At 41.4% G+C, this 26896-nt stretch overlaps 2 protein-coding genes across 3 annotated transcripts in view; one reads left to right on the forward strand and one right to left on the reverse strand.

The window, feature by feature from the left end:
* CDK13 (cyclin dependent kinase 13) overlaps positions 1-23859 on the reverse strand; it is a 136258-nt gene extending 112399 nt beyond the window's left edge. The window contains exon 1 of one of the 2 annotated variants that reach the window (XM_055421149.2): positions 21965-23859. In XM_055421149.2, the coding sequence (XP_055277124.1) occupies positions 21965-23178 (1214 nt within the window). In that variant the 5' untranslated portion in view covers positions 23179-23859. The remainder of the gene's footprint in view (positions 1-21964) is intronic. The other variant, XM_055421150.2, reaches the window with a different exon arrangement.
* Positions 23466-26757, forward strand: LOC129551958 (uncharacterized). The gene is made up of 3 exons (XM_055420172.2): positions 23466-23521; positions 23561-24226; positions 26383-26757. The coding sequence occupies exons 1-3, from the start codon at positions 23466-23468 to the stop codon at positions 26414-26416; spliced, it is 756 nt and encodes a 251-aa protein (XP_055276147.1). The 3' UTR covers positions 26417-26757.
* The last annotated feature ends 139 nt before the right edge of the window (positions 26758-26896 follow it).

Consider the following 26896-nt stretch of genomic DNA (forward strand, 5'->3'; position numbering starts at 1 on the left):
CACTCTATCAGATCTAGTCCCTTAAATCTATTTCTCACTTCATGCCAAATTCAGACTTAAATTGAAGAAAGTAGGGAAAACCACTAGACCATTCAGATATGACCTAAATCCTTGTGTTTACCCAGAACCTATTACCAGAATAATCTCTCTCAAAATTCCTATTTTAATCTACAAAATCCCTTTTGTCACATAAAGTAACATACAACAAATTCACATGGACATCTTTGTGTGTGTTTGTGTTAGCTGCTCACTCATGTCCGACTTTGTGTGTCCCTGTGGACTGTAGCTCACCAGTCTCCTCTGTCCATGGAATTCCCAAGCAATACTGGAGTGCGTTGCCATCATCCCCTTCTCCAGGGGATCTTCCCAACCCAGCGATGGAACCTGGGTCTCCTGCATTGCAGGCAGATTGTTTACCGTCTGAGCCACCAGGACATCTTTGAGGGGGCCATTATTCACATCTTCCTGTTCTACTCTCAAGGCCACTGTTCTATTTCAGACCTCATTACCTCTCCTCTAGGTTACCCTATCATCTTAAAAAGGACTAACTTCCTCAAATTTAGTCTCTCCTTGTCCCAACTATTTCTACAGATACCATAACCAAACTACTAATAATTCTCACTTTTCTGTGATTATTATATGTCTCATACTCACTCACTTCTCTTCTCTTTTTAGTAACTATTCCAAACCTTCACACCTTTTTTAAGCTCACAACACCATTCTCGAAGTATTTTTTTTAAAGCCACTTTACTTCTATTGCACAGAAAAAACAAATTAAGGTTACGAAGCATGTTTCCTACCTGCAAACCTAATTTGTATCCCATCCACCTTATATTCCACCTGATCTCAGAGCAGGTGTTCCTCTTTCTATTAAGGCTGCTGCTGCAAAGTCGCTTCAGTCGTGTCTGACTCTGTGCGACCCCACTGACGATAGCCCACCAGGCTCCTCTGTCCCTGGGATTCTCCAGGCAAGAACACTGGAGTGGGTTGCCATTTCCTTCTCCAATGCATGAAAGTGAAAAGTGAAAGTGAAGTCGCTCAGTTGTGTCCGACTATTAGCAATCCCATGGACTGCAGCCCACCAGGCTCCTCCGTCCATGGGATTTTCCAGGCAAGAGTCCTGGAGTAGGATGCCATTGCCTTCTCCGTTCTATTAAGGCTGCTGCTGCTGCTAAGTCACTGCAGTCGTGTCCGACTCTGTGTGACCCCATAGACAGCAGCCCACCAGGCTCCCCCGTCCCTATTAAGGCTAACTCACTATAATACTACCAATCCCATATTCTCTAAATATTACTTCAAAGAGTATGGCCCATAAACAAAAGCAGCAGCAGCCTGATCCGGGGAGCTTATCAGAAATGCTGTATCTCAGACTCCAACCCAGACCTTCCGATTCAGAATCTGCATTTCAACAGAATTCCCATTACAGTTTGAGATGTACTATGCTAGGCTCCTCAATGGCTACTCCATTACTTGTGACTTCAACCCTTTGCTGTCTATTCACTATTTCCTCTCAGGAAATAAAAAACTCATGACTCTTTGATCTTTAAAAACAGACAAGAAAAAATAAGCAAACAATAGTACCTTGATATTGTATCTTTACCTCTCCTTTCAATTATAGCCAAATTCTAATCTGCCCCCATACACTCAAGTCACTATACTCTGACTTATATACCCTCATGGAAACTACTGAGGTGACCAATGACCTACTTCTGGAGGAAAAATAAAGGGAAAAAGAAAGAGAAATATCAACATCTATGATGACAACACTGACTAAACCCTTTAAAAAAAACTTTTAACCAGTTTTAACACCTTTTTCTTTCCTGATTGTTTTTTTACTTCTATGGCTGTTTCTCAATGCTCCTTAACGTTCCTCTTCACTTACCTATTCTCCCATGATTATTTAATTTATACTTATATATGGCTTCCCTTATGGCTCAGGTGGTAACGAATCCAATGTGGGAGACCTGGGTTCGAGCCCTGGATTGGGAAGATCCCCAGGAGAAGGGAACAGCTACCCACTCCAGTATTCTGGTCTAGAGAATTCCAGGGACTATATAGTCCATGGGGTTGCAAGGAGTTGGACAAGACTGAGCGATTTTCCCTATTCACTATGTAAGGCTTAAATCATCATCTAAACGTTGATCACCCCCCAAGTCATCCTCTGCCCCTCCCAATTATCCTGTATTCACCTCTGACACAATACAGCTGAAACTATTAGCCTACCTCTTCAAATCCACCCCATTTCCCCTTAAATATACTCTATCCTCATGCAATGGTATCCACTGAAGTAGCAGAAATCTGGAAGTCATTACATATTCCACCTGATCCTTTCCTCCCTTCTCCCATAACCAACTGATTCTCAAGTCCTGCCAATTCTACATCTTAAGCAGGTCTCCGGTTTTCCAGGCTCTCTATTCCCTTAGCTACTATTTCACATGAAGAGGTCCTAGATCATCTTTTACTTGGTCCAGTGTAACAGTCTTTACAGGTTCCTCACCTCAAATCTCTACCTTTCCTAATTTACTGTTCACGCTGCCACCTGAATCTTTCAGTTTCTCTCTGACAAAACTCTTCACAGCCTTGTACTGCACACAAAACCTCATCCAGCCATCCCAAAACACATAAAGTGCCAGGTCTAGAATGCTTCTTCATATGCCTCTCTTTATCAATCTTATCTGCTACGAAAAGGGATACTTTATGTCCAACCACTAATATCTACCTCTATGAAGACTTCCCTTATTATGCCAGGCAGCTGGAGATGTTCCTTGAACTATGATCCTGCAACTTTATTCACATTTCATTCAAATTATAATAATTAGTCTGTCTTCTCCAACTAAACTGAGATCACTGAATTTTCATAGCCCTAACCAGCACAGACGGAGAAGGCAATGGCAAGCCACTCCAGTACTCTTGCCTAGAAAACCCCATGGATGGAGAAGCCTGGTAGGCTGCAGTCCATGGGGTCGCTAAGGGTCGGACACGACTGAGCGACTTCACTTTCACTTTTCACTTTCACACACTGGAGAAGGAAATGGCAACCCACTCCAGTGTTCTTGCCTGGAGAATCCCAGGGACGGGGGAGCCTGGTGGGCTGCCGTCTATGGGGTCACACAGAGTCAGACACAACTGAAGCGACTAAGCAGCAGCAGCAGCAGCAACCAGCACAGACCTGGCAAAGGCAGATGCTCAATAAATATTTGCTGGTAGTATTCCTATTGAATGGAATTCACCTTCCTTAACCTAGTATTAAAATGTTGCATAATCTGTCTGGTCCTAACCTTTCCTTCTGAATCTGCCTAATGATCCATGCCTTTACTCCCACAGGTTGACTGAGATTATTCTCTTCCCCTCCATCTTCTATTGAAACCATACCCATCTTTCAAGGGCTAGTTCAAGAGCCCTTTGTTCTTCATAAAGCCAACTCCAAGAAAAAAAGAAAGTTCTCCCTTCTTTGAGTCCCTATACCACCTTATCTGCATCCTTAATATCTCCATCATTCTCAACATTGTATTTCAGATATTACTATATTACTACTAGACTATATCCTCTTTTAAGGAGCAAACACCAAATGTAATTCAGTTCAGCGTCACTCCATAGCCCTTAGCAAAACACACAAATAGTGGCCTTTTATTAAATAAACAAGCACACCACATTGAACCAAATAGTTTACAAAATACCTTTACAGGCATTTTTTGTTTGACTTGCTCTTTATATCAACCAAGGCATAGAGAAAGCAGATGGAGGAACTAGGATGAAGAGGGTTAAGAAATTTAGAGGCCAGAATCTATAAAAAGGTAGAGTCAATACTCAAGAGCAAGTCTTCCAGTTCAAAGGCAGGCATTATTTATTGCTACCACACCATACGACATCTTTCTCCTCCATTTATTTCTTATATGTCTTTATGGGTCCAGCCACACAAGCCTCTTTCCCAAGTCTTCAAAAGGTCACGCTTTGCAACTTAATGTCCATCAACAGATGAACTGTAAAAGAAGATAAAATATCTATAACAGATTATTCAGCCATAAAAAAGAATGAAATAATGCCATCTGCAGCAACATGGATGAACCTAGAGATGATCATACTAGCAAGTCAGAAAGAGAAAGACAAATACCATATGATATCACTTATATGTGGAATCTAAAAAGAAATGATACAAATTACTTATTTACAAAACAGACTCACAGACACTAAAAACAAACTTATGATTACCAAAGGAAAAAAGGAGGGGAGGGGATAAACTGGGAGTTCAGGATTAACAGATACACACTGCTATGTTTAAAACGGACACAGTAAGGACCTAGTGCATATCACAGGGAACTATCTTCAATACCTTATAATAAGCTATAATGGAAAAGAATCTGAAAAAGAATAGTTACACGTGATATAGATGTATGAGTCATTTTACTGCACACCTGAAATTAACACATGGTAAATAAACTGTACTTAATTTTTTTTTAATATGAAGAAAGAAAGGCCATGCTTCTTCTTGACTTGATACCTTAAAATATTATTTTTTATCTTCCTGGGATACTTAGATCATCACATAACTGACTCTTCTCATCTGCTGCTGCTGCTAAGTCATTTCAGTCATGTCCAACTGTGTGCGACCCCATACACGGCAGCCCACCAGGCTCCCCCGTCCCTGGGATTCTCCAGGCAAGAACACTGGAGTGAGTTGCCATTTCCTTTTCCAATGCATGAAAGTGAAAATGAAGTCACTCAGCCATGTCTGACTCTTCACGACACCATGGACTGCAGCCTACCAGGCTCCTCCGTCCACGGGATGTTCCAGGCAAGAGTACTGGAGTGGGTTGCCATTGCCTGGAACTCCATTTAACTGTCAACTTCATAGTGAGGCTTTCCCTAATCAGAAAGATAAATTAGTACATATACAGCCCTCTCCTCAACCAATGTCTCGTTTACCACTATAGCCCCAATGCCTAAATCTATGTCTGGCATATAGTAAGAGATCAAAAGACATTTACTGAATTGATGAATAAAAGTTAAGAACAAGTCATCTACTTCTCTATCTGCAAATATTAACACTAAATAACGCTTTGGGTAACAGATATCCAGCTAGTCAACTTATGGGAATAGGTCCACTGATGAAATTCTACTTTAAGAAGATTTAGGAGACAGAATCACATTTAGTTAATTAGCTTATTCAGGTAAACACTGAGATGAATTTATTCTTTATTAATAACCAAACATTTTGCATTAATTACCCCATGGGGATTTAGTGAACAAAACTACTTTTTCTAATGTAAAAACTGTTTTTGCGCCTTGTTTTTAATAACTAGAGGGTTTTCTTAATTAGAAAATAAATTCAGTCACAGAAGAAATGCAAATGGTCACTTTAAAAAGTTAAATGCTCTCTCCTCTCTGGTAACCAGAAAAAAGGAAAATAAAAGGTTGGTAATAAATTTACATCCATCAGGATAGCAAAAAGAGAAATTTTGAAAATATCAAGTAGTCACAAGACTACAAAGAAACAGTCACTCACATAAATTATCAGAGAAAATATGAAATTGCTAAGACTTTTTTAAAAAGGCAATTTGGTAGTATCTATCAAATGCTTTGGAATTGTAACTCCACTTTTAAGAACATATGCTACAAAAACATTTCCAAATGTGTCAAAAGTAGCATATACTTTAAAGGACTATTTGCAAATCAAAAATAATGAAAAAAATAGCGTAGAGCCCAACAGTTGATGGTTAAATAAAGCTGATAAATTTCATTATGGAATTCTATGTAGTTTTGGAAACATCTTCACATAATACTGTTTAAAAAACAGTAAAGAACATTTATGGCATAAAAACACCTTTAATGTTTATGAATACATATATTTATATGCATTATATGCGTTATATAAGCGTTATATGCAAGCATATATGCAAAAAAAGGATGTACACCAATCTACTTACATTGCTATATATTTTTAAGGAAATGGAAATGAAAAGGACATAAAGGGTAGCTTTCACATCTTGCTATGCTTCCTTACTATTTTCAAGTATTACATATGCAAATCCAAAAATAAAGTGCAGGTTAAAAAAAGTCACACCACTTCAAAGTAGAAAACTGAAAATTACAGAAAAATTTAAAGATAAACACCAACAGAGAAGTTTAAAATGAACACTACCAGAAATTACTACAAACCAAAATGTATGGTATTTTACATTGCTTTTTACATTGTCACTTTCCTCAATAAAAACAAAAGAAGCTGTACCATTTACTCCAGTACACCAACTGCTTAACTTTACAGACTGAAATTCAGAAAATTATGTGTACTAAAGCAACAGTTAGAACTGAACATGGAAAAATAGACTGGTTCCACATAGGAAAAGGAGTACGTCAAGGCTCTATATTGTCACCCTGCTTATTTAACTTATATGCAGAGTACATCATGAGGAACGCTGGGCTGGAAGAAGCACAAGCTGGAATCAAGATTGCTGGAAGAAATATCAATAACCTCAGAGATGCAGATGACACCACCCTTATGGCAAAAAGCGAAGAGGAACTAAAGAGCCTCTTGATGAAAGTGAAAGAGGAGAGTGAAAAAGTTGGCTTAAAGCTCAACATTCAGAAAACTAAGATCATGGCATCTGGTCCCATCACTTCATGGGAAATAGATGGGGAAACACTGGAAACAGTGGCTGACTTTATTTTTGGGGGCTCCAAAATCACTGCAGATGGTGACTGCAGCCATGAAATTAAAAGATGCTTACTCCTTGGAAGGAAAGTTATGACCAACCTAGGCAGCATATTAAAAAGCAGAGACATGACTTTGCCAACAAAGGTCCGTCTAGTCAAGGCTATGGTTTTTCCTGTGGTCATGTATGGATGTGAGAGTTGGACTGTGAAGAAAGCTGAGCACTGAAGAATTGATGCTTTTGAACTGTGGTGTTGAAGAAGAGTCTTGAGAGTGCCTTGGACTGCAAGGAGATCCAACCAATCCATCCTGAAGGAGATCAGTTCTGGGTGTTCACTGGAAGGACTGATGCTAAAGCTGAAACTCCAATACTTTGGCCACCTCATGCAAAGAGTTGACTCACTGGAAAAGACCCTGAGGCTGGGGGCAGGAGGAGAAGGGGACGACAGAGAATGAGATGGCTGGATGGCATCACCGACTCGATGGACATGAGTTTGAGTGAACTCCAGGAGTTGGTGATGGACAGGGAGGCCTGGCGTGCTGTGATTCATGGGGTCACAAAGAGTCGGACACGACTGAGCAAGTGAACTGAACTGAACTGAAGTCTCAGCTGGCAAAGAACCCGCCTGCAATGGTGGAGACCTGGGTCCAACCCCTGGTTGGGAAGATCCCCTGGAGAATCTTGCCTGGAGAATTCCGTAGACTATACAGTCCACAGGGTCGCAAAGAGTTGGACATGACTGAGCAACTTCCACTTACAGTTTCAAGTAACACTAAAGGAAATACTATTATCAATGCATATATTGTCCATAGCAAATATTTTTCAAATGTTTTTTGGACACTGTATATGAAGAAACTGATGTGACCAATCACTACACACAAAGTAGGAGATTTTCCTCTTCTCCTAGCCCATAGGACAATATTGATAATTATACAGGCTTGGGTATATGGGACAACCAAAGCCTTTGGAATTTTTTTGACACCAAAAGTGAGACTCTGAGAGAAACAACTTTAATCAAAAAATAAAACAAGTCATTTATGAAAAATTCAGTGCTAAAATCATTTTGTGGAGAAAGACTGCATACTTTCCCTAAATGACCAAGAACAAAGTAAGGGAGTCCAATTTCACCACTTCTAATAAACACTGCACTTGAAATTCTAACCACTACAATTAGGCAAGAAAAAGAACTAGAGTAGAGGTAAAAAAGAAGTAAAGCATTCTCTATTTGCAGATAGGATAACACATCTTGTATACAAAATACCCTAAGGAAACCACTAAAAGATCATCAGAACAAACAAACAAGTCAGCAAGATGTGCGATACATGATCAATACAGAAAAATCTACTGTAAGGAATCCCCTGGCAGTCCGGTGGTTAGGATTCAGCACTTTCACTGCCAAGGCCCAAAATTCAATCCCTGGTTGAGGAACCAAGATCCCTCAATCCATGGAGAGTAGCCCCCCGCCAAAAAGTCTACATTAGTTTTACTAGGCAGCAATGGACAATCAAAATCTACTTTAAAAATAAGGTCCCTAATAGCAAAGGGAACTACACTCAGTACTCTATGATAAATCATAATGAAAATATGAAAAAGCATATATACATATAAATCCAAGTCAGTCTGATATACAGCAAAAATTAACATTGCACTGCAAATCAACTATACTTCAATAAAAGGTTTTTAAATTTACAAAAGGAAGTTAACTTACAAAATCAATTACCATTACAATAGCCTTAATAGAAAAATCTAGGAATAAATTTGGCAGAAAAAGGTGCAAAGATTGTACCTAAAAACTTAAAACACCATTGAAAATATTAAGGAAAATCTAAATAAATGAAAGACATTCCATGTTCAGGTATTAGTTGACTTAACATTATTAGGAATACTGGTAATATTCCCAAACTAATCTTCAAATTCAATGCAATGCCTATGAAAATCCTTAGCTTTCTTTTCTGTACAAATTGATAAGCTGATCCTAAAATCCATGTGGAAATGCAAAAGATCTCTCCACCACTCTCCTCCACTCCCAAAAAAAAAAAAAACACACAATCATACTTTCTGATTTCAAAAATTACTGCAAAGTTAGGATAATCCAGAGTGTGTTTTACTGGCACAAGGATGGACATGTAAATCAATGGAATGTAACTGAGATTCCAGAAAAGTAACTCAAACTAGATCAAAGACCAACATATAAGAACTGAAAGTATAAAAACCCTTTGAAGAAAATATAGGAGAAAATTTTTGTGACTTTCAGTTAGGAAATGCCTTCTTAGATATGACACCAAAGCACAAGCAACAAAAGGAAAAATTAACTAGACTTCATCAAAATTTAAAACTTTTTGTGTTTAACAGACATCAGCAAAGTGATACAAATAGACATCAGTAAAGTGATACAAAGGGAGAAAATATTTGCAAATCACATATCTGTGCCATAAATTATTTAACTGCTCCCCTGATCAGAGTACTTAGGTTGTTCCAGTTTTCTTTTATTATGCAGGAATTATCCATTTTGTGAATATACTAAAGACCACTGACTGCACCATTTAAAACCAAAGTAAACTGTACAATTACTTTAAAACTACAAAAACTAGAAAAAAAAAGTAACACTGAAATGCTTCATGTTTAAAAGTATATTTTCTTTCCTTATGTTCCTAACACAACACTAAAAGTTAAAAAAAAAAAAAAATAGAAAACACATGGCTGACTTTTGCTGATCTGCTCAGGCAAACAAGTTCTAATCCACTGAGCATAACCCTGTCTTCATGTTTCACTGAATCATGTCTTCAAATGTATTTTTGAGGAAAGAAAAAAAAAAGGAGAACAGCATAGAAAGGGCTCGATACTTGACTTGCACAAAGGCACATAATTTTGATTAGCTCTCAGTTCAGTTCAGTCGCTCAGTCGTGTCCGACTCTCTGCGACCCCATGAATCACAGCACACCAGGCCTCCCTGTCCATCACCAACTCCCGGAGTTCACTCAAACTCATGTCCATCGAGTCGGTGATGCCATCCAGCCATCTCATTCTCTGTCATCCCCTTCTCCTCCCACCCCAAATCCCTCCCACCATCAGACTCTTTTCCAGTGAGTCAACTCATCGCATGAGGTGGCCAAAGTATTGCAGTTTCAGCATTAGCATCAGTCCTTCCAATGAACACCCAGGATTGATCTCCTTTAGAATGGACTGGTTGGATCTCCTTGCAGTCCAAGGGACTCTCAAGAGTCTTCTCAACCACCACAGTTCAAAAGCATCAATTCTTCGGCGATCAGCTTTCTTCACAGTCCAACTCTCACATCCATACATGACCACGGGAAAAACCATAGCCTTGACTAGACGGACCTTGGTTGGCAAAGTAATGTCTCTGCTTTTTAATATGCTATCTAGGTTGGTCATAACTTTCCTTCCAAGGAGTAAGCGTCTTTTAATTTCATGGCTGCAATCAGCATATTAGCTCTAGTCATCATGAATTTATTTCAAGGCCACTATTAGACCCTGTTAATAGCAAAATGTATTAACAGTTTTATATATAAGCAATTTCATCCTCTTGTCAACCCCTTCTCCTCCTGCCCTCAGTCTTTCCCAGCATCAGGTCTCAATGAGAATGACATGGTTCGATGGCATCATCAACTAAAGTTTAGTGATGAGTTTCAGCAAACTCTGTGAGAAGATGAAGGATAGGAAAGTCTGGCACGCTGCAGCCCACGGGGTCACAAAGTCAGACATAACTGAGCAACTGAACCCCAACAATACAAGCAATGGATAAAGACAGGAGTACTCCCAAATTAATCTCTGGATTCCATGCAATCCCTATGAAATTTTATTCAGTTCTGAAATGCTGGATATTTTGTAATTCAAATCAATCTAAAATTATTTGTCAAGTATCTGTCACCTATAAATACACACAGGTGATAAATGCTTAAGAGACACTAAGATTATAAAAGAACTTCATGGAACTTAAAATCCAGTGGCTGAAGTAAAAACAATTACAAAAATTCTCATCAAACTACTTGAGTTAGAAATGAAATAAGTACCTGGGGAAACAAAGTATATACAGAATTCTATACCTAGTAAAAATATCTTTTGCAATGGAGACTTTTTCAAACAGAGAAAACAACAGACCTACATTAAAAGAAATTTTCAAAACCATCCCTCTGGCTACAGAAAAATATCATATTAAAATTTGGGTCTATACAAAGTAAAGAGAAATGTTTGAAAAGGTATACATAAGAGCTTCTCTGGTGGCTCAGTGGTAAAGAATCTGCCTGCCAAGGCATGAGAATGCACTGAACACAGGTCCAATCTCTAATCTGGGAGGATCCCACATGCCACAGAGCAACTAATAAGCGCATGTACTACAACTGCTTCTGCTAAGTCACTTCAGTCGTGTCCGACTCTGTGTGACCCCATAGACGGAAGCCCACCAGGCTCCTCCTTCCCTGGGATTCTCCAGGCAGGAACACTGGAGTGGGTTGCCATTTCCTTCTCCAATGTGTAAAAGTGAAAAGTGAAAGTGAAGTCGCTGAGTCGTGTCCGACCCTTAGCAACCCCACGGACTGCAGCCCACCAGGCTCCTCCATCCATGGGATTTTCTAGGCAAGAGTACTGGAGTAGCTTGCCATTGCCTTCTCCGTGTGCTACAACTACTAAGCCTATACTCTAGAGCCTGGGAGCCACAATAAGAGAGGCCACTGCAATGAGAAGCCCACACACCACAACTAGAGAGAAGCCCCTGCTCATCTCAACTAGAGAAAAACCTACACAGCAATGAAGACGTAGCACAGCCAAAAATAAAATAAACGCAAAATTTTTAAAAAAGAAAAGGTATATATAAAGTAGGTAAATAACTTTTCTCATTTCACATTTCATGTCTACGTATAGCACACGTTAAGTTATACACACGTAGAAATGAAACATGACAAGAACAGTGCAAAAGACAAGAAGAAAATGGAGATATGCTCCTGTAATGTTATATTATACATGAAGGTAAACTGTAACAAGTTAAAAATATACAAGGATACATATATTCAATATCTCATAATAATCTATGATGAAAAAAGATATACATATATCTATATATAACCGAATCACTTTGCTATACACCAGAAACTAACACAACACTGTAAATCAACTATATTTCAATTAAAAAAAAAAAAACAAAACTTGAGGAGAAAACCTGTGAACATGAGTTAGGCAGTTTGAGGGCAGGATGGGAAGACAAAGAACAGAAATCATAAAAGAAAAAAACTGCCAAGTGGGACTCCATGAAAATTAAAAACTTCTGCTCTTTGAAATTACTGTTAAGAAAAGGAAAGCCACAGACTGACTCACCTTTACAAGACATGTTATCTGATAAAGAGTTTGTACCCAGGATATGTACAGAACTCATACAACTCAATAAGACAAGCAATTCAATTCACAAAGAATATGGACAAAAACATTTTAAAATACTTCACAGAAGACACGAAGAACAACTAGAAAGAAGCTCAACATTACTAGTCAGTCAGTCAGTTCAGTTCAGTTCAGTCAGTCGTATCCAACTCTTTGCGACCCCATGAATCACAGCACACCAGGCCTCCCTGTCTATCACCAACTCCCGGAGTTCACTCAAACTCATGTCCATCGAGTCATTAGGAAACTGTAAATAAAACCGCAATGATATACCACTATGTATCAACTAGAACAGCAAAAATCAAAGACAAAAGAATGCAAAGTAACTGGAATGCTCAAACATGGCCAACTACAATGCAAAATGGTACAGCCATTTTGGAAAACAGGCTGGCATTTTCTTATAAAGTCAAACATTCACTTAACCATACAACACAACAAGCCCACCCCTAATTTGCTCACCAAAAAAAAAAGTATATTCAAATGTTCACAGCAGCTTTGTTCACAACAGCCCCAAACTGGAAACAATTCAATTGTTTATCAGCTGGGCAGCAGGATAAGCAAACTGTGGTATATTCGTAAGTGGAATACTACTCAGCAATAAAAAGGAACAAACCACTAGAACATACAATAACATCAGTGAATCTCAAAAGCATGCTAAGTAAAAGGAAGACATCAAAAATTACATACCATATAATTCCATTTGTATGACATCAAGAAAGGTAAAACTAATGTGACAGAAAGTAAATTATTGGTTGCCAAGGACCACAGGTAGAAGCAGAGAATGGACCGCAAAGAGGCATAGGGAACTTTCAGAGGCAACAGAAATGTTCCAGTTATTATGACTGTGATGACTGTCACACAGGTGTGTGTGTATATATATATTTGCCAAAACCCATTTAACTATACACTTAAAACTGGTGAACTATACTATATGTAAAGTTATACTTCAATAAAACTGAATTTTTAAAAATGAATATATAAAACATGTCCAATATACCTGGGGTTAGGCAGGAGAATACTATTTAATGTAAGCCTGGATATAGTAAGTATACATAACAGTGATCTCAGAGAAAAAAGCATTAAGACAAAGCACTTTGGGATGAGATTAATGAAGGCTTCATAGATGACACCCACACTATGGTTGAAAGAATGGACAAACAGGACTGGCCAATGAAAGGTATGACATAAACCAAGGTATAGGAGCTTACAACTCCATATTTTTAAAATAGTAAGGAGTCCAGTTTGTACTGTCATCAGCATATACAGTGAGAAATAAGGTTATTTTGGATCTGTCTACAATGGAGAATCTTAAATACCCAATTCAAGAATTTGACTCTGTAAACATGTTTTATAAATGACAGATTCAAAGTGGTATTTTAAGATTAATTTGAATGCAGAAAACAGGAGGGACTCAAAAATGTAAAGCCCCAAAGCAAGCAGGACCAACAATAGGGACATGAGCTAAAGAGTTCCAAACTAACTAAGAGCCCACTAAAGATCATTACTTCTCAGGGGCTTCCCAGGTAGCTCAGTGGGTAAGAACCCATCTGCAATACAGGAGATACAGGCAGATGCAGGTTCAATCCCCACGTCGGTAAGATCCCCTGGAGAAGGACATAGCAACCAACTCCAGTATAGTTGCCTAGAGAATTCCATGGACAGAGGAGACTGGCAGGCGACAGCCCATAGGGTCAAAGAGGTACAGCTGAGATGACTGAGCACACCACACAAAGACCATTAAGAACCAATTAGAACAAGCAATTCATCAGAACTCCGGAAGGCAAGGAGTTAAGTCTTACTAAGGTTTTCCCACTGGATGTTTGAGAGAAACTAATGCCACTTAAAACATGTATGCACACACAAATCAAAAACTTATTAAAACTAAAAGCTATATAAAGAAGGTTAAAAGACTCACAAAAGTATTAGTACCACAAAAAACAGTATCTAAAACAAAGAGCTCTTATAAATTAGAAAAACAACAAACAAAATAATAAATCAAGAAATTAGAACAATCACTGTATGAATGAAAATAAAGGCATCATAATTCCAAGCGACGGTGAGACCAAAGAAACAGGCACTCTTACATCATCGAGAAATATAAATTGATAAAAGTCTTCTAAAGGGCAATATGATAGTGTATCAAGCTTCTGTTCTGTTCAGTAGCTCAGTCGTTTCCGACTCTTTGCGAACCCGTGGACTGTAGCCTACCAGGCTTCTCCATCCATGGGATTCTCCAGCCAAGAATACTGGAGTGGGTTACCATTGCCTATAAATTGACCCCAGCAATTTTATCCCTACGAAATCCAATCTAGGAGAGATTATGAACAAATGCACACAAAAATTTTGTGATGCATACATGATCATAGGGAAAAAACCAAAAAACTAAGAATCTAGCAAAATGGACTTGGCCAAACAAGTTACGCTATATTCATGTAACAGAATACTAGGAGTCAATATAAAAAATACACTATGGAGTACAGGGTACAAAATAGAATTATAGTATGTTATGTAAAATCTTATGTCCTTGCAAATATACCCACAGAAGTCTAGCAGAATGTTCATCAAAATGTCATAGGGGGTTCATCTCAGGTAGGTAGATTCAAAGGGACTTTTAATCTCTTATACTTCTCTGTACTACCAAAATGTCTACATAAGCCTCTATTATTCTTTGAGAATAATAAGAAATAATGAAGAGCAATATCAGAAAAAGAAATGACTTCAAAAGAAGTGAAATGATTAATTAAATGGTGGACAAAGTTTGAAGTGTCAATAAAATACCTCAGTGAAAGTATCCCTATGCAACTGAAAATGCAGAAACAGAAAAGGGGAGGCATTCAGCCCACTAACTACTTTCACTTTTCAGTTCCTCTCACTACCTTTTTCATTTCCATTTATGTAAATTCCAATTTTTAGCCTTGACTTTGATCCTCTAACCTACATTTATTTTCCAAATACATTAAGAACACTGCTGCTGCTAAGTCACTTCAGTCGTGTCCGACTCTGTGTGACCCCATAGACGGCAGCCCACCAGGCTGCCCTGTCCCTGGGATTCTCCAGGCAAGAACAATGGAGTGGGCTGCCATTTCCTTCTCCAAGGTATGAAAGTAGAAAGTGAAAGTGAAGTCGCTCAGTCGTATCTGACTCTTAGCGACCCCATGGACTGCAGCCCATCAGGCTCCTCTGTCCATGGGATTTTCTAAGCAAGAGTACTGGAGTGGGTTGCCAGTGCCTTCTCCATTAAGAATACTAGATTCTACCATAATTTGCACATGTATAAATTCAAGGAACAAAAATCACTGTGAATAATACCTCTGATTTTTCCAGCTTTTTCTATGATCCAACAGATATTGGCAATTTGATTTCTGGTTCCTCTGCCTTTTCTAAATCCAGCTTCTACATTTGGAAGTTCCCCGTTCATATACTGTTGAAGCCTACCTTGAAGGATTTTGAGCAATACTTTGCTAGCATGTGACATGAGTGCAACTGTGCAGTAGTTTGAACATTCTTTGGCACTGCCTTCTTTCGGATTGGAATGAAAACTGATCTTTTCCAGAAGAGGAATTAAAGAGCTTCTTGATGAAGGTGAAAGAGGAGAGATAAAGCTGGCTTAAAGCTCAATATTCAAAAAATGAAGATCATGGCATCTGGTCCCATCACTTCGTGGCAAATAGATGGGGAAACAATGGAAACAGTGACAGACTTCATTTTCTTGGGCTCCAAAATCACTGTGGACGATGACTGCAGCCATGACATTAAAAGACACTTGCTCCTTGAAAGAAAAACAGTGACAAACCTAGACAGCATATTAAAAAGCAGAGACATTACTTTGCCAACAAAGGTCCGTCTAGTCAAAGCTATGGTTTTTCCAGTAGTCATGTACAGATGTGAGAGATGGACAATAAAAAAGGCTGAATGCCGAAGAATTGATGCCTTTGAACTGTGATGCTGGAGAAGACTCTTGAGAGTCTTTTTATTGCAAGGAGATCAAATCCATCAATCCTAAAGGAAATCAGTCCTGAATATTCATTGGAAGGACTGATGCTGAAGCTCCAATACTTTGACCACCTGATGTAAAGAGCCGACGCATTGGAAAAGACCCTGTTGTTAGGAAAGATTGAAGGCAGGTGGAGAAGCGGACAACAGAGGATGAGATGGTTGGATGGCATCACAGACTCAGTGGACATGAGTTTGAGCAAGCTCCAGTACATGGTGAAGGACAGGTAAGCGTGGTGTGCTGCAGTGCATGGGAGGTAGCAAAAGATGGACATGGCTAAGCAACTAAACAAGAACTGATTTTTCTAGCAAATACTTTTGCTTCCAACATCCAGTTTAAAGTTTACAAATATCTACATATGAAACAAAGTCAACCAAAAACAAAAACAACAGCAAAAACTTAAGTGATATTCATAGAAAGCATACAGAATAAAAAATTTAAATGACCTTAAATATTAAGCAACATTAATTTTCAACTGGTTTTTCAGAAATAGCTATTAATTTTTCAGAGTTAGGAAATGAAAGTTTGACATAAAGTCTATTCAGAAAATGTTCACCAAGAAAAACAGATCATTATCTTGATCACACAACAGAGTACAAATACAAACACTAAGTCTGAACTTATTCTTTTGTGGGGGGGGGTAGGGGAGGGTCCCCACACATCCTGGCATGTGAAATCTTAGTTCCCCAACCACGGATCTGAACACTGGCCCCAAGCAGAGTCCTATACACTGAACTGCCAGGGAAGTCCCTGAATTCATTCTATTCACATTAAAAGTGACTCCCAGTATCCTTGACTCATTCCAACAAAGTATAAGCTAAAAGAGGGAGGTTCTTAAATTCTTCACTTAAAAATCAAAACAATTACTTCCCCCATCCTGGAGTATTGGAGAAGAAAATAGCAACCCACTCCAGTACTCTTGCCTGGAAAATCCCATGGACGGAGGAGCCTGGTAGGCTACAGTCCATGGGGTCGCAAAGAGTCGGACACAACTAAGAGACTTCACTTTCACGTTCCTGGAATATATGTGAACCAAAACAGTAGGTAAGTTTAGAGATACAACTGGCATCTGTGCAAAAGTTGGTTTGCATTAATCTGTGGAAAAAAATATTTAAATTAATTCAACCACTAATAGATACACTTTAGAATTTGCCTTCTAAGAGCTTGCAATCTAGTAGGGAAATGTCAGACAAACAATTAAATTTTTTAAAGCTCTACATTAAAGCTACAGCAAAGTGCTATAAGGATATACAAAAAGGAATTAACTTTTTCTGGATGAATGGAGAAAGGTCTCAGGATGGTGGAATTTGAGCTGGATTTTGAGCTGCAAAGGTGGAGGCAGAGAAGAGAAAGAAAGGGATTTCAAGCTAAAGGAACGGCAAAAGTAAAAATGTAGAGAAATAGAAGTGCCTCTAAAAGTAGAACTCTGATAGATCAGGGCCAGATAATAAAAGGCCTTAACTGACAATGCACTAGAAAATGTGGACTTAATTAATGGAAGTGACACAATTTTCACAAAATTTTCAGAAAACTCTCCTGGATAAAGAATGAACTGGGAAGAAAAGAATGGATGAACAGGGACGAAAAGAATAACAGGAAGTCTGCTCACAAATGAGGCCCTGGACTAAGGCACTAATATCAGTCTTAAAACAAAAATGTGATACAGAATGAGTAGATACAAATGTCAGGTAAGGCCTGGTCAGAGAAGTAGCAAAACACAAGGCCATCCTGGGAATGAAAGGAGTGATTACAGGTTTAGAGATTTAAGACATAAGACAGTTCACCTAAATTTCCATCCCTTCTGAGTGTTTAGCCTATCTTTTTAACGCTTTTGAAAAGCATTTTAAGAACTCAATTCATCTATGGATATTCATGACATTTCTAGTAAGTACATATCAAATCAGTATTTTATGAGTAATAGTGTTTTAAAAATTCTGGAATGTCTTCATTTTATTTACTTTTGAGCTACAGTTTTTAGGACAGAACACTAAATAATCCACAACAGAGGTACCCTACAACATATGCAAGTGAATGCTAGTAAATTCATTGAAATTTATGCCTGTCTTTAGATCCTCAGGGTCTCATTATTCCATAATCGAGGCTTCTGCTGCTTCTTGGTGGAAGAAAACTTCCACAGGTTCAGAAAAGGTATCAATTACATATAGCAATTTATTATACTGATTGCAACTGGTCTGACTTGAGTGACTTCAGACCAAGACATGCCATTGCAAAACAACCATCAATAACTAAGTATTACTAGAGCCTCCAAGAAATGTTTTTAGCCTCCTATTCATAAAACCTACAAATTAAAAGACAATGACCTGAAAGAACCTTTAGAAGAATCTGGGTTTTTTTGAATTTTTTTTTTTAATCCTCAAAACGCTGCAGAGATGGTCAGAAAACAGAAATTAACACACAAGTAACCAAACGGTAAATTTTAGCAAAACAGATCACCAAGTGAGGTGGTCAGCTCCCCTGAACCCCTACAGCACAATATCTATATCAAGAGTTTATACTTCAGAATCAGCTCAGCATTTGAATCCAAGCTGACCTTGGAACAAATCACTTAACTTTTTAGAGGTTCCATTTCCCAGTCTATCAACAAGAATGTTCCAACCACAACACAGGTTTTGGAGGTGAATGCATGGTAAGTATCGGTCAAAGCCTGACACTCAGTACAACCTAAACGTCAGCACCGCTCTCTCACCTACACAGCCCCTCTCTGCAGGCCACCTGCACAGCTACTGCAAGGCCAGTCAGCAGAATGATGTGACTTCTCACACCCCAACTGTCAACTAGCAGAGAAAATACGGTAACCTGATTATAAAGGAGAAAAAGAAAGGACTTTATGAAAAGCATGCGCATCAGGGGCTAAAGAGTCAGATGGAGGCAAGAGCAAGTTGTCAATGGAAGTAGAAGTCAATGGAATAGAGGATTTATTCTAGGAATGCAGAGAAAAACTTTCATTCCATGGTTTCAATACCATTTTAAAGGTGCATGCATTTCCTTACAATATCTTCACTGACAATTCATTAATATATAAGCTCCATGAGTGCTACAAAATATCACTCTGCTATTTCCTATAGCAAAACACATAGTTGCTATGTGTTAAAAAGATAACTTAAAAAGATACTCTTTTAAGTATCTAGGCCCACAGCATTTCATATGCTCAGTAAACTCCATCATCCCTTCCTGTCTCCATTCAACAATTAATAAGTCTACTGGTGCCAGATATTACCCTGAGCACTAGGAATACAATGGTAGGCAAGACAGGCTAATTTCCTTCATGGAGCTCACAATCCAACAGTCTATTCATTAAACCATATGGGCCATCTACCATAATTACTTAAAACTTTCTGCATTAACGTGGACAAGAGAGATCAATTACTTGTTCCAAAACAGTAATAACACATTTGCTATATTTAAAAATCAAGCTTTTCAATCAACTATTTTAACTATATATTCTGAGTTCTATTTTCAAGTAGGACATTTGACAAACTAGGCATAATACAATGTGAAATCTAAAAACTGTATGAAAAATTAGGTTTTTGACCCAGAGAAAAAACTCGGAAGACACAACTGTCTACATTTTGAAGAAGCAGCATACATGTTTGCTCTGAACCATTACAAAAAGCTAAACTCAAAGCAGTGAGCAGAAGTTATGTGGAGGCAGATTTCTGATTTCAATATGAAAAATTCCAGCAATTCAAGCTATTCAATAAATATTCTACAATGTTATATTTCTGTAATAGTCTATAATATTTCTATACTTTACAAACACAAATTTTTCCCTTTAAAAATATCAGTTTTATTGAGATGTAATTTAAATACAGCAAAATTTACCAATTTTAAACACACACAAAACACAAATTTTTCATTTAATCCTTGAAATAATCCAAAAATACAAGTATTTCCCTGTTAAAGTTTAGGAAATGGAAATCTCCCAGGGACTTGCTAAGAAACTGGGCAAATCAGGAGTAGAAGTTCCCAATCTAACAGAATAGGCTGTCGCAAAGTAATACAACATCTTCCCACCTCTAGATGTATACATGCACAGTCAAAAGGCTAGCTGTCAGGAATGTTGGCCAATATATTCCAAAGCTTCTTCCAAATCCAACCATTTATAAACATGGGTGATCAGTACAGACACCATGAAAAGATTCTGTATGAAGGACCCTCTAGAATGCCAGGCTCATAAGGGGAAGGACCTTGTCTTTCTTCACTGCTGTATTTCAGTCCCTCAAACTGGCATATAATACATGCTCAATAAATACTTGCTAAATATAAAATAACACCCCTAACCACACATAATGCTGCTCTGTAATAAATACAAAATACACAGCACTATTAGATAATAAAGGACCTCACTGAAGTACCTAGCAACTAAAAGTCTGATAAACACAAAATTCATTCTTAAACCTGCATCATACACTTAATATCTATCTAAAGCACTGAAACTTAGACCTAATCAGTCAAAAACAAATTTACCAGCAAAAAATACAAACATTTGGCAAACCTAACATATTCCATTTAAAGTAAAAGATAAACTCTTACAAGATATAGAAGCTAGATATGGTGAAATTGAGTGTTCAATCTTGATATTCTCTGCTTAACACATCAACTAACACTGTAAGTGTGCTGCAACCCTGCAAGAATGAAGATATTTATACAGCTGTTTTGGTTTAAAGGCAAACACAAATCTCTACTGGAATCACATCTTTACAAACACTAGGCTGACGCTTCAAGAAGATCTAATTTTACAGGTACACATCTCATATTCAACATAACCACGCTCGGCAGCTGCTTGGCATTACTGAAAAGACCAATAGAAAAAAAAAAAACCGACAAACATTTTCCAATATCCTAAACTATAAAAGTCTAGAATTCCTACACATCTAAGGGAATTTAAGAACATGAAATATCCTCAAAAGTTACTTTCAATTTATTTTGCTTAACAGATATAAATTCATATCAAGGCACACACTTTTTCTGGATAATAGTATTATATAACAGGTAAGGCATAACAGCTGCATAAAAGAATTACTGCAATTTCACTAGATCAAATTATACTTTTCAAAGATATTTGAACAAAAATCCTGATACTTAAAGGTTCAGTTAACTTTAATGTAAATAATTTAAATAGTGTAGTAGTGTAAGAAACGTTCAGTACTAAGTCATTCACTCGGTCACTATACTGGATCACAGCAACTAGATTGTATTTAAATGACGTTATCAGCAACTTAGTGTCACACAAACAATGAAACAACAAACTCGCCATTTTTTTCTTTCTAAAAACAGGACTGGAAGGTCAGGTGAAAAAACTATTCCACACAAGAATACAAAATTAGTATCTTCAGAATTTATAACCAAGAGCTTTCACTTAAAGTGTTCCACATTCCGAAACAACGAACTTGACAGAAAAGCTGCTTCTCCCATCGCCGGACTCCTCATATGCAACCCACACCGAACTGACACCAGCACCTGGCGCCGACTCTCCTTTACTATTTACTCCCTAAGCCGCAACCCAGTCCCACGTCTCCAGCAATGAAACCTCTTCCGAGAGCTTTCAAACTGTGACAAATCCAACCACCTCTTGCTTTACCCAAAGCAATTGGGCTGGAAAAAGCTAACAGCAGTTTAGAGAAACCTGTTAATACATTAATGCAACAGGTTTAAAACTTTGAACTCTTCCCCAGAACCCTGCCTCTCCAGAGCGAGGAGAGTCTGCTGGATCTATCGCTTTGTCCCCTCCAAACCCCCCACCAGGGGTCCCGGGCGCGCGAAAGCGCCCCCCCCACCGGAAGCCCCGAAAGAGGTGGGGTTTTTCGCCCCGCCCGCAGACCCGAATTTTGCGGAGTCTCATCACCTCCAGCCCAGCCTCCGGGCCCTGGCCGGCCCAGCCCATGACGGACGCTCGGGACGCCGAACTCACCTGATCACCGGGCTGTAGGGGCTCCGGGAGCGGCGCCAGCTGCTGCTGCTGTAGGGACTGGGGGACACGTCGCCGCCGCGCTCGTAGGAGCTGTGGCGGCTGTAGCTGGGGGAGCGGCGGCGGCTGTAGGGGCTCGGGGAGCGGGCCAGCCGCCGCGAGTAGGGGCTGCTGCCACCTCCCGCCGGACTGGGAGACTTGCGGCTCCGCAGGCTCTGCGAGGCCCGGTGAGACACCGGGCTGTCGTCCCGGCCTCCCAGCGGGCTCAGAGACCGCTGCCGCCGCCTGTAGGCCTTAGGCTCGGTCTTGTCCTCCCGGTAGGCCTTGGGCGGCTCCTTATAGGCTGAAGGCGGTTCTTTGGACGATTTAGTCCGGCTCCGGTGGGCCTTCGGGTCTCGGTCCTTGCGGCTGCTGCTGCTGCTGGACGTGGCCGAGGCGCTTTTCCGCCGGCCGCCGCTGCTGCTGCTGCTGCCACTCTTGCCGGCCTCGGCCCGCTCCTCGCCGCCGTGGCCGTGGCGGCTGCGGGACTTGGAGGCCTCGCCGCCGCCTCGCTGCCCGTCCCGCCGCCGGTGCTCGCGGTGGCGATCCTTGCTGCGGCCGCTGCTGCTGCGGCGGTCCCGGCGGGGCCTGCGCTCCGACCCCTCCCCGCGACGCTGGGTGCCGGAGGAGGAGGCCGGACTCCCGCCGCTGCCCCCCGTTCCCCCGGCAGCCGTCGCCGCCGTTGCCGCGCTGGCCCCCCCCAGCAGCAGCCCCTGCTCGGACTGGGAGCTTACATCCTCGTACTCCACCAGCGGGGTCACACCCCCGCCGCTACTAGCACCGCCACCGCCGTCCTGCTGCGGCTGGGGCAGCGAGAAGACCCGACGCTTCTCCGCCTCCTGCCCGGCGCGGGGCCCGCGGCGCCGCTTCTGCCGCCCTCCTGCGCGCCTCTTGCCTCTCGCCAGCCGCTTGACCTCCAGAGGGGGGCCCGGGCTGAAGCAAGAGGAGGAGGCCGCGGCGGCGGCGGCTGCGGCGGCGGCCGTGCCGGGAGCAGCCAGGAAGAGCAGAGGCGGCGGGGGCGGCGGCGGTTGCAGGAGCTGCGGCTGCAGGAGCGGCAACAGCAGCGGCGGCTGCTGAGGGGACAGGAATCGCCTCCGTTTGCGGCGTTCCTCCAACTTCTTCTCCGCCCAGCTCAAGCCCCCGCCTCCCCCCAGCGCCGTGTCCGAGCTGCTCGGCATCGCCTAGAGCCCGCCGCAGAGCGCGGCGCGGGTGCGGCCTCCTCCCGGGTCAGATCCTGGCCATCTCCCCCGCCGGAAACGGGAACGGCGGCAGCGGCGGCGGAGGGACACCGAGCACCAGGGCCGTCCGGGAGAAGCGCCACGATAATCCGGATCGGGACTTGGGTCCCTGGGTTCCAGGTCACAGTGGGGTACGTAGCGGCCTCCGGGCCCGAGGGCAGCAGGAATCCGGGCGGAGGAGCTCCCGATCGCTCTTGTCGTCCCAGCTTCAGCCGCAAAAACACCAGATGCGCCGGGTGCTGACCTGCGGGGGAGTCCGGAGTCCTCCAAGTGCCCCCCAGGGGTGAGGGAGCGGCCTCGGCTGCGCTCTCGGCTCCGGCAGCGCAACGCGGAAGTACCACCTTCGTCGCCGCTTCACTTCATCGCGCCCTGACGTTGGGTGCGAGTTCAGGGGAGGGGAGTGGGCGAGACAACAACACGCCTCCGCCGCCTCCTCCTCCTCCTCAGCGTCGACGTCGTCCTCCTGTAGTGGCGGCGACACACGGCGGGCGCCTCGGAAGTGGCCTGGGCCTGACAACAACTCCCGGCCTAAGGCCTCGCGCACTCTGCGGCCCGCAGGGACGGGCGGCGGGGCGGGGCGAGGCGGGGGCGACCCGGCTGCGGCTCACGGTTGGGGCAGCGAGTGTGCGGGGCTGGGCGGGGGGCTGTTTCCGGGGAGATGGGGGCGGGGGGGCGTTTCTGAGTCTTTGGCGGTGGGTATGGGCCCTGACTTTCTTCTTCCTCCGCCGCCGCGAGCAGAGGTGGCGGTGCTGCCCTTTTCCTCCGCTCCCCCCCTCCACGAGGAGGCTCCTGGAGTGCGCGGCCGGCCCGGCTCGCTCCTCCCCTTCCCTCTCCGCTCTTCGTCAGGAGGAGGGAGGACGACGGGACTTGCTGGTTGGGCCCTAACCTCCGCAACCCCTCCTTCTAGCCTCGCTCTTTCGGCCTTTCCCCTCGGCCCTGACGCAAGGCCGGGGGCGCGCACGCACGTCGCGCTCCGAGAAAGCAGAAGGTGAGTGGTGTCAGGGGCAAAGGAGGCGGGAACAAAGTTACCGCGCACGGACGTGCTCGCTTCCGCCAAGCGGCTGGCTCCGGGCCGGAAGTGACGTAACGTGGAGACAGCTTCACTTCCGGTGAGGGTGGGACTCTGTGTGAAGAAGGGTTGAAGAAAGAAGATTCATGTGCCGCCCACTGCTGTCGCTGGAGAATCGCAGTAATGGCATGTCGGTCGTGCCTGTTGCTTGCATCCAGCGCTCACTGCTGGCTCCGGATCACCGCAGGCGCCGTACCGCCTGCCTGTTGAAAGGTCACGGCAAGAGCGAAAATCTGAAGACTCAGGAATACACCCTTAATTGCTTTTTGGGCAGGGTAGTCACCTCGTCGTCTACTCTCAGCCAAGCCCGGGAGTTGGAACGGCTGAGAAGGAGAGAGGGCGCCCTGCACAAGAGGGTGGAGGTGGCATTAGCTTAAGCTATGTCATGTACACCCAACTTCCAGGCCCTGTCTTAACATAAAAACAGTTGTAAATCAGAGTGTGGAATTTTCATAGTGCTGAAGTTAAACAAATACGAGGAATAATGAAATGTCAGAAGGGTCTCAGAATTATTACCAATGGCCTTGAAGTCAAAACACCCTGCTCAAATGAGAGTTGTCATCTTGTCACTTCACCCTCTTTCACCTTAACTATCTAAATCTGTGGGTCTGCAAAACATAACTATTTAGTGATCTCAGGTCTCATTGCATTACCAGCCTTGTCTTTCAGTTATGGCCTCGGCACTTAAGACAATGAGATTAAAACTTAAATGACTTACTGTTTTTTGGGTTTTTTTTAACTGGAGTATACAGTTGATTCACACTGTTGTGATAGTTTCTGGTGTATAGCAAAGTGAATCCTGTATACACATATCCATTCTTTTTAAAAATTCTGTTTCCACACAGGTATTGAGTAGAGTTCCCTGTGCTATATCTTACTGGATTTTATTATGGTTGCAAAGAAAAGCTGAGTACTGCATTGTGGCCACATGTAGTCACCCCTTTTCAAGTTTATTTGTTCAGTTCATCATTTTGTTCTTGGTTCTTGAACACTTGATATCCGTCTTTCATTCATGCTTTAGTGTAAGTAATTTTAATTGATTTGACATCCGGACACGACTGAGCGACTGAACTGAACTGAACTGAACACTGTATCTGAGTCTGGACTGATCTAAGATAAAATCAGACTTACCTAAAAGAAAGTACAAAAGGTGTTTGCTGAACAGTAGGTAGTCTTGAAATCGGTTCATTTCCCAGCAGACCACACAGTAGGACCTACCATGCAGCCAGAAGGGTGTGGTAAGTGCATTGGGAAACTGAATAGTAAGGAGCAAGGCGCCTAAAAAACGTTTCTCCTTGGCAGTATCGCTGAATGAATTTCCTGCAGCCTAAACTAGTTAGCAAGCAGCTTTTTCCAAAAACTAGGATCAGCCTGCGTTATCTTCCTACTTTGAAGGGCCTGGAATAATAGAATAAGGAGAGCAAAATAGGTTTATCTAGCAGTTCCTCACATGCAACAAATTTCATGTAAGAATATCATCTATTTTGTACTTGCAAAGAAAACTTGTTCCATAGAAAATGAGTAGCTTCTAATCTAGGTTGCAAACAGAAAACATGCACTAAAATATTTTTAGTATTCTGCCACCCTGTATGTTTCTGCAAAGATTCCATCTTGGGCGGGGGTGGGGGTGGGGGTGGAGGGAAATGGGGAGAAGACCAAGAAGTGAAGCACTTTGAGCTCCCAAAAGAGAGCTACTTTCATGCTTTGAAATGCTAATGATTAACAGGGTTCAAACTCCCAAAAAATGAGAAAGACCTTTAAATTACAAGTCATATGTTTCTATAAGCTTGTCTACTTACCTTCATTGTAAAGAGACTTTCAATTGCCACCGGAGACTATATTTTAGCCTTTTACTGTTTGTGTGTTTTGTCATATTGTCTACTGGATTTTAAAAGAGAAAAGAAGGTGGTTAAGTTTTTTTTGTTTATTTTCTTTGTTTATCTAATAGCTCATATCATACCATATCAACTGTTCTTAAAGTGTGGCCTGAAACTAAAACTTTTTCAATGAATCATGCAATCAAAACTATTTTCATAATAAGACATGATTTGTCTTTATTATTCTCATTTTTTCAGAAATCCACCATGGAGTTTTCCAGAGGCAACGTGACATGTGATGATACCTTCATTCTGATGGCTAATGGAATGTGTGTCATATGTTTTCTAGAATGTTCTAAAGTATTAGGTTTCTGAAATGTGTGAACATTTGAAATATCTGCCTAACTCAGTGAAACAATATTTTCCAACTGAATAATGGATAATGTTACAAAATCACAAGTTAAAGATTCATTCAGAGTGCAGAACAGACTGATGTGCTTTAATGTAAAAAGTGCAAAAAGTTAATTGATATGATTTCAGATCTCAATTTATAATAAACCTTTAAGAAACTACTGTGGAGTTTTCCATAATTATCTAGAAAAGCTATTAAAATACTCCCTCACTTTTCCAACAGTGTATCTTATTCATACTTTTTTACCATAACATATTGCAACAAATTCAACCCTATTAAACCAGTCAAAAAAGAAATCTGTAGAAAGGTAAAACATGAACCCTCTAACAGTTTTTCTTTTATAAAGATAGTTTCTTTCAT

The sequence above is a fragment of the Moschus berezovskii genome, chromosome 3 (genome assembly GCF_049115385.1).
Source record: "Moschus berezovskii isolate FMDL1 chromosome 3, NW_MosBer_1.0, whole genome shotgun sequence".
NCBI classification, from domain to species: Eukaryota; Metazoa; Chordata; class Mammalia; order Artiodactyla; family Moschidae; genus Moschus; species Moschus berezovskii.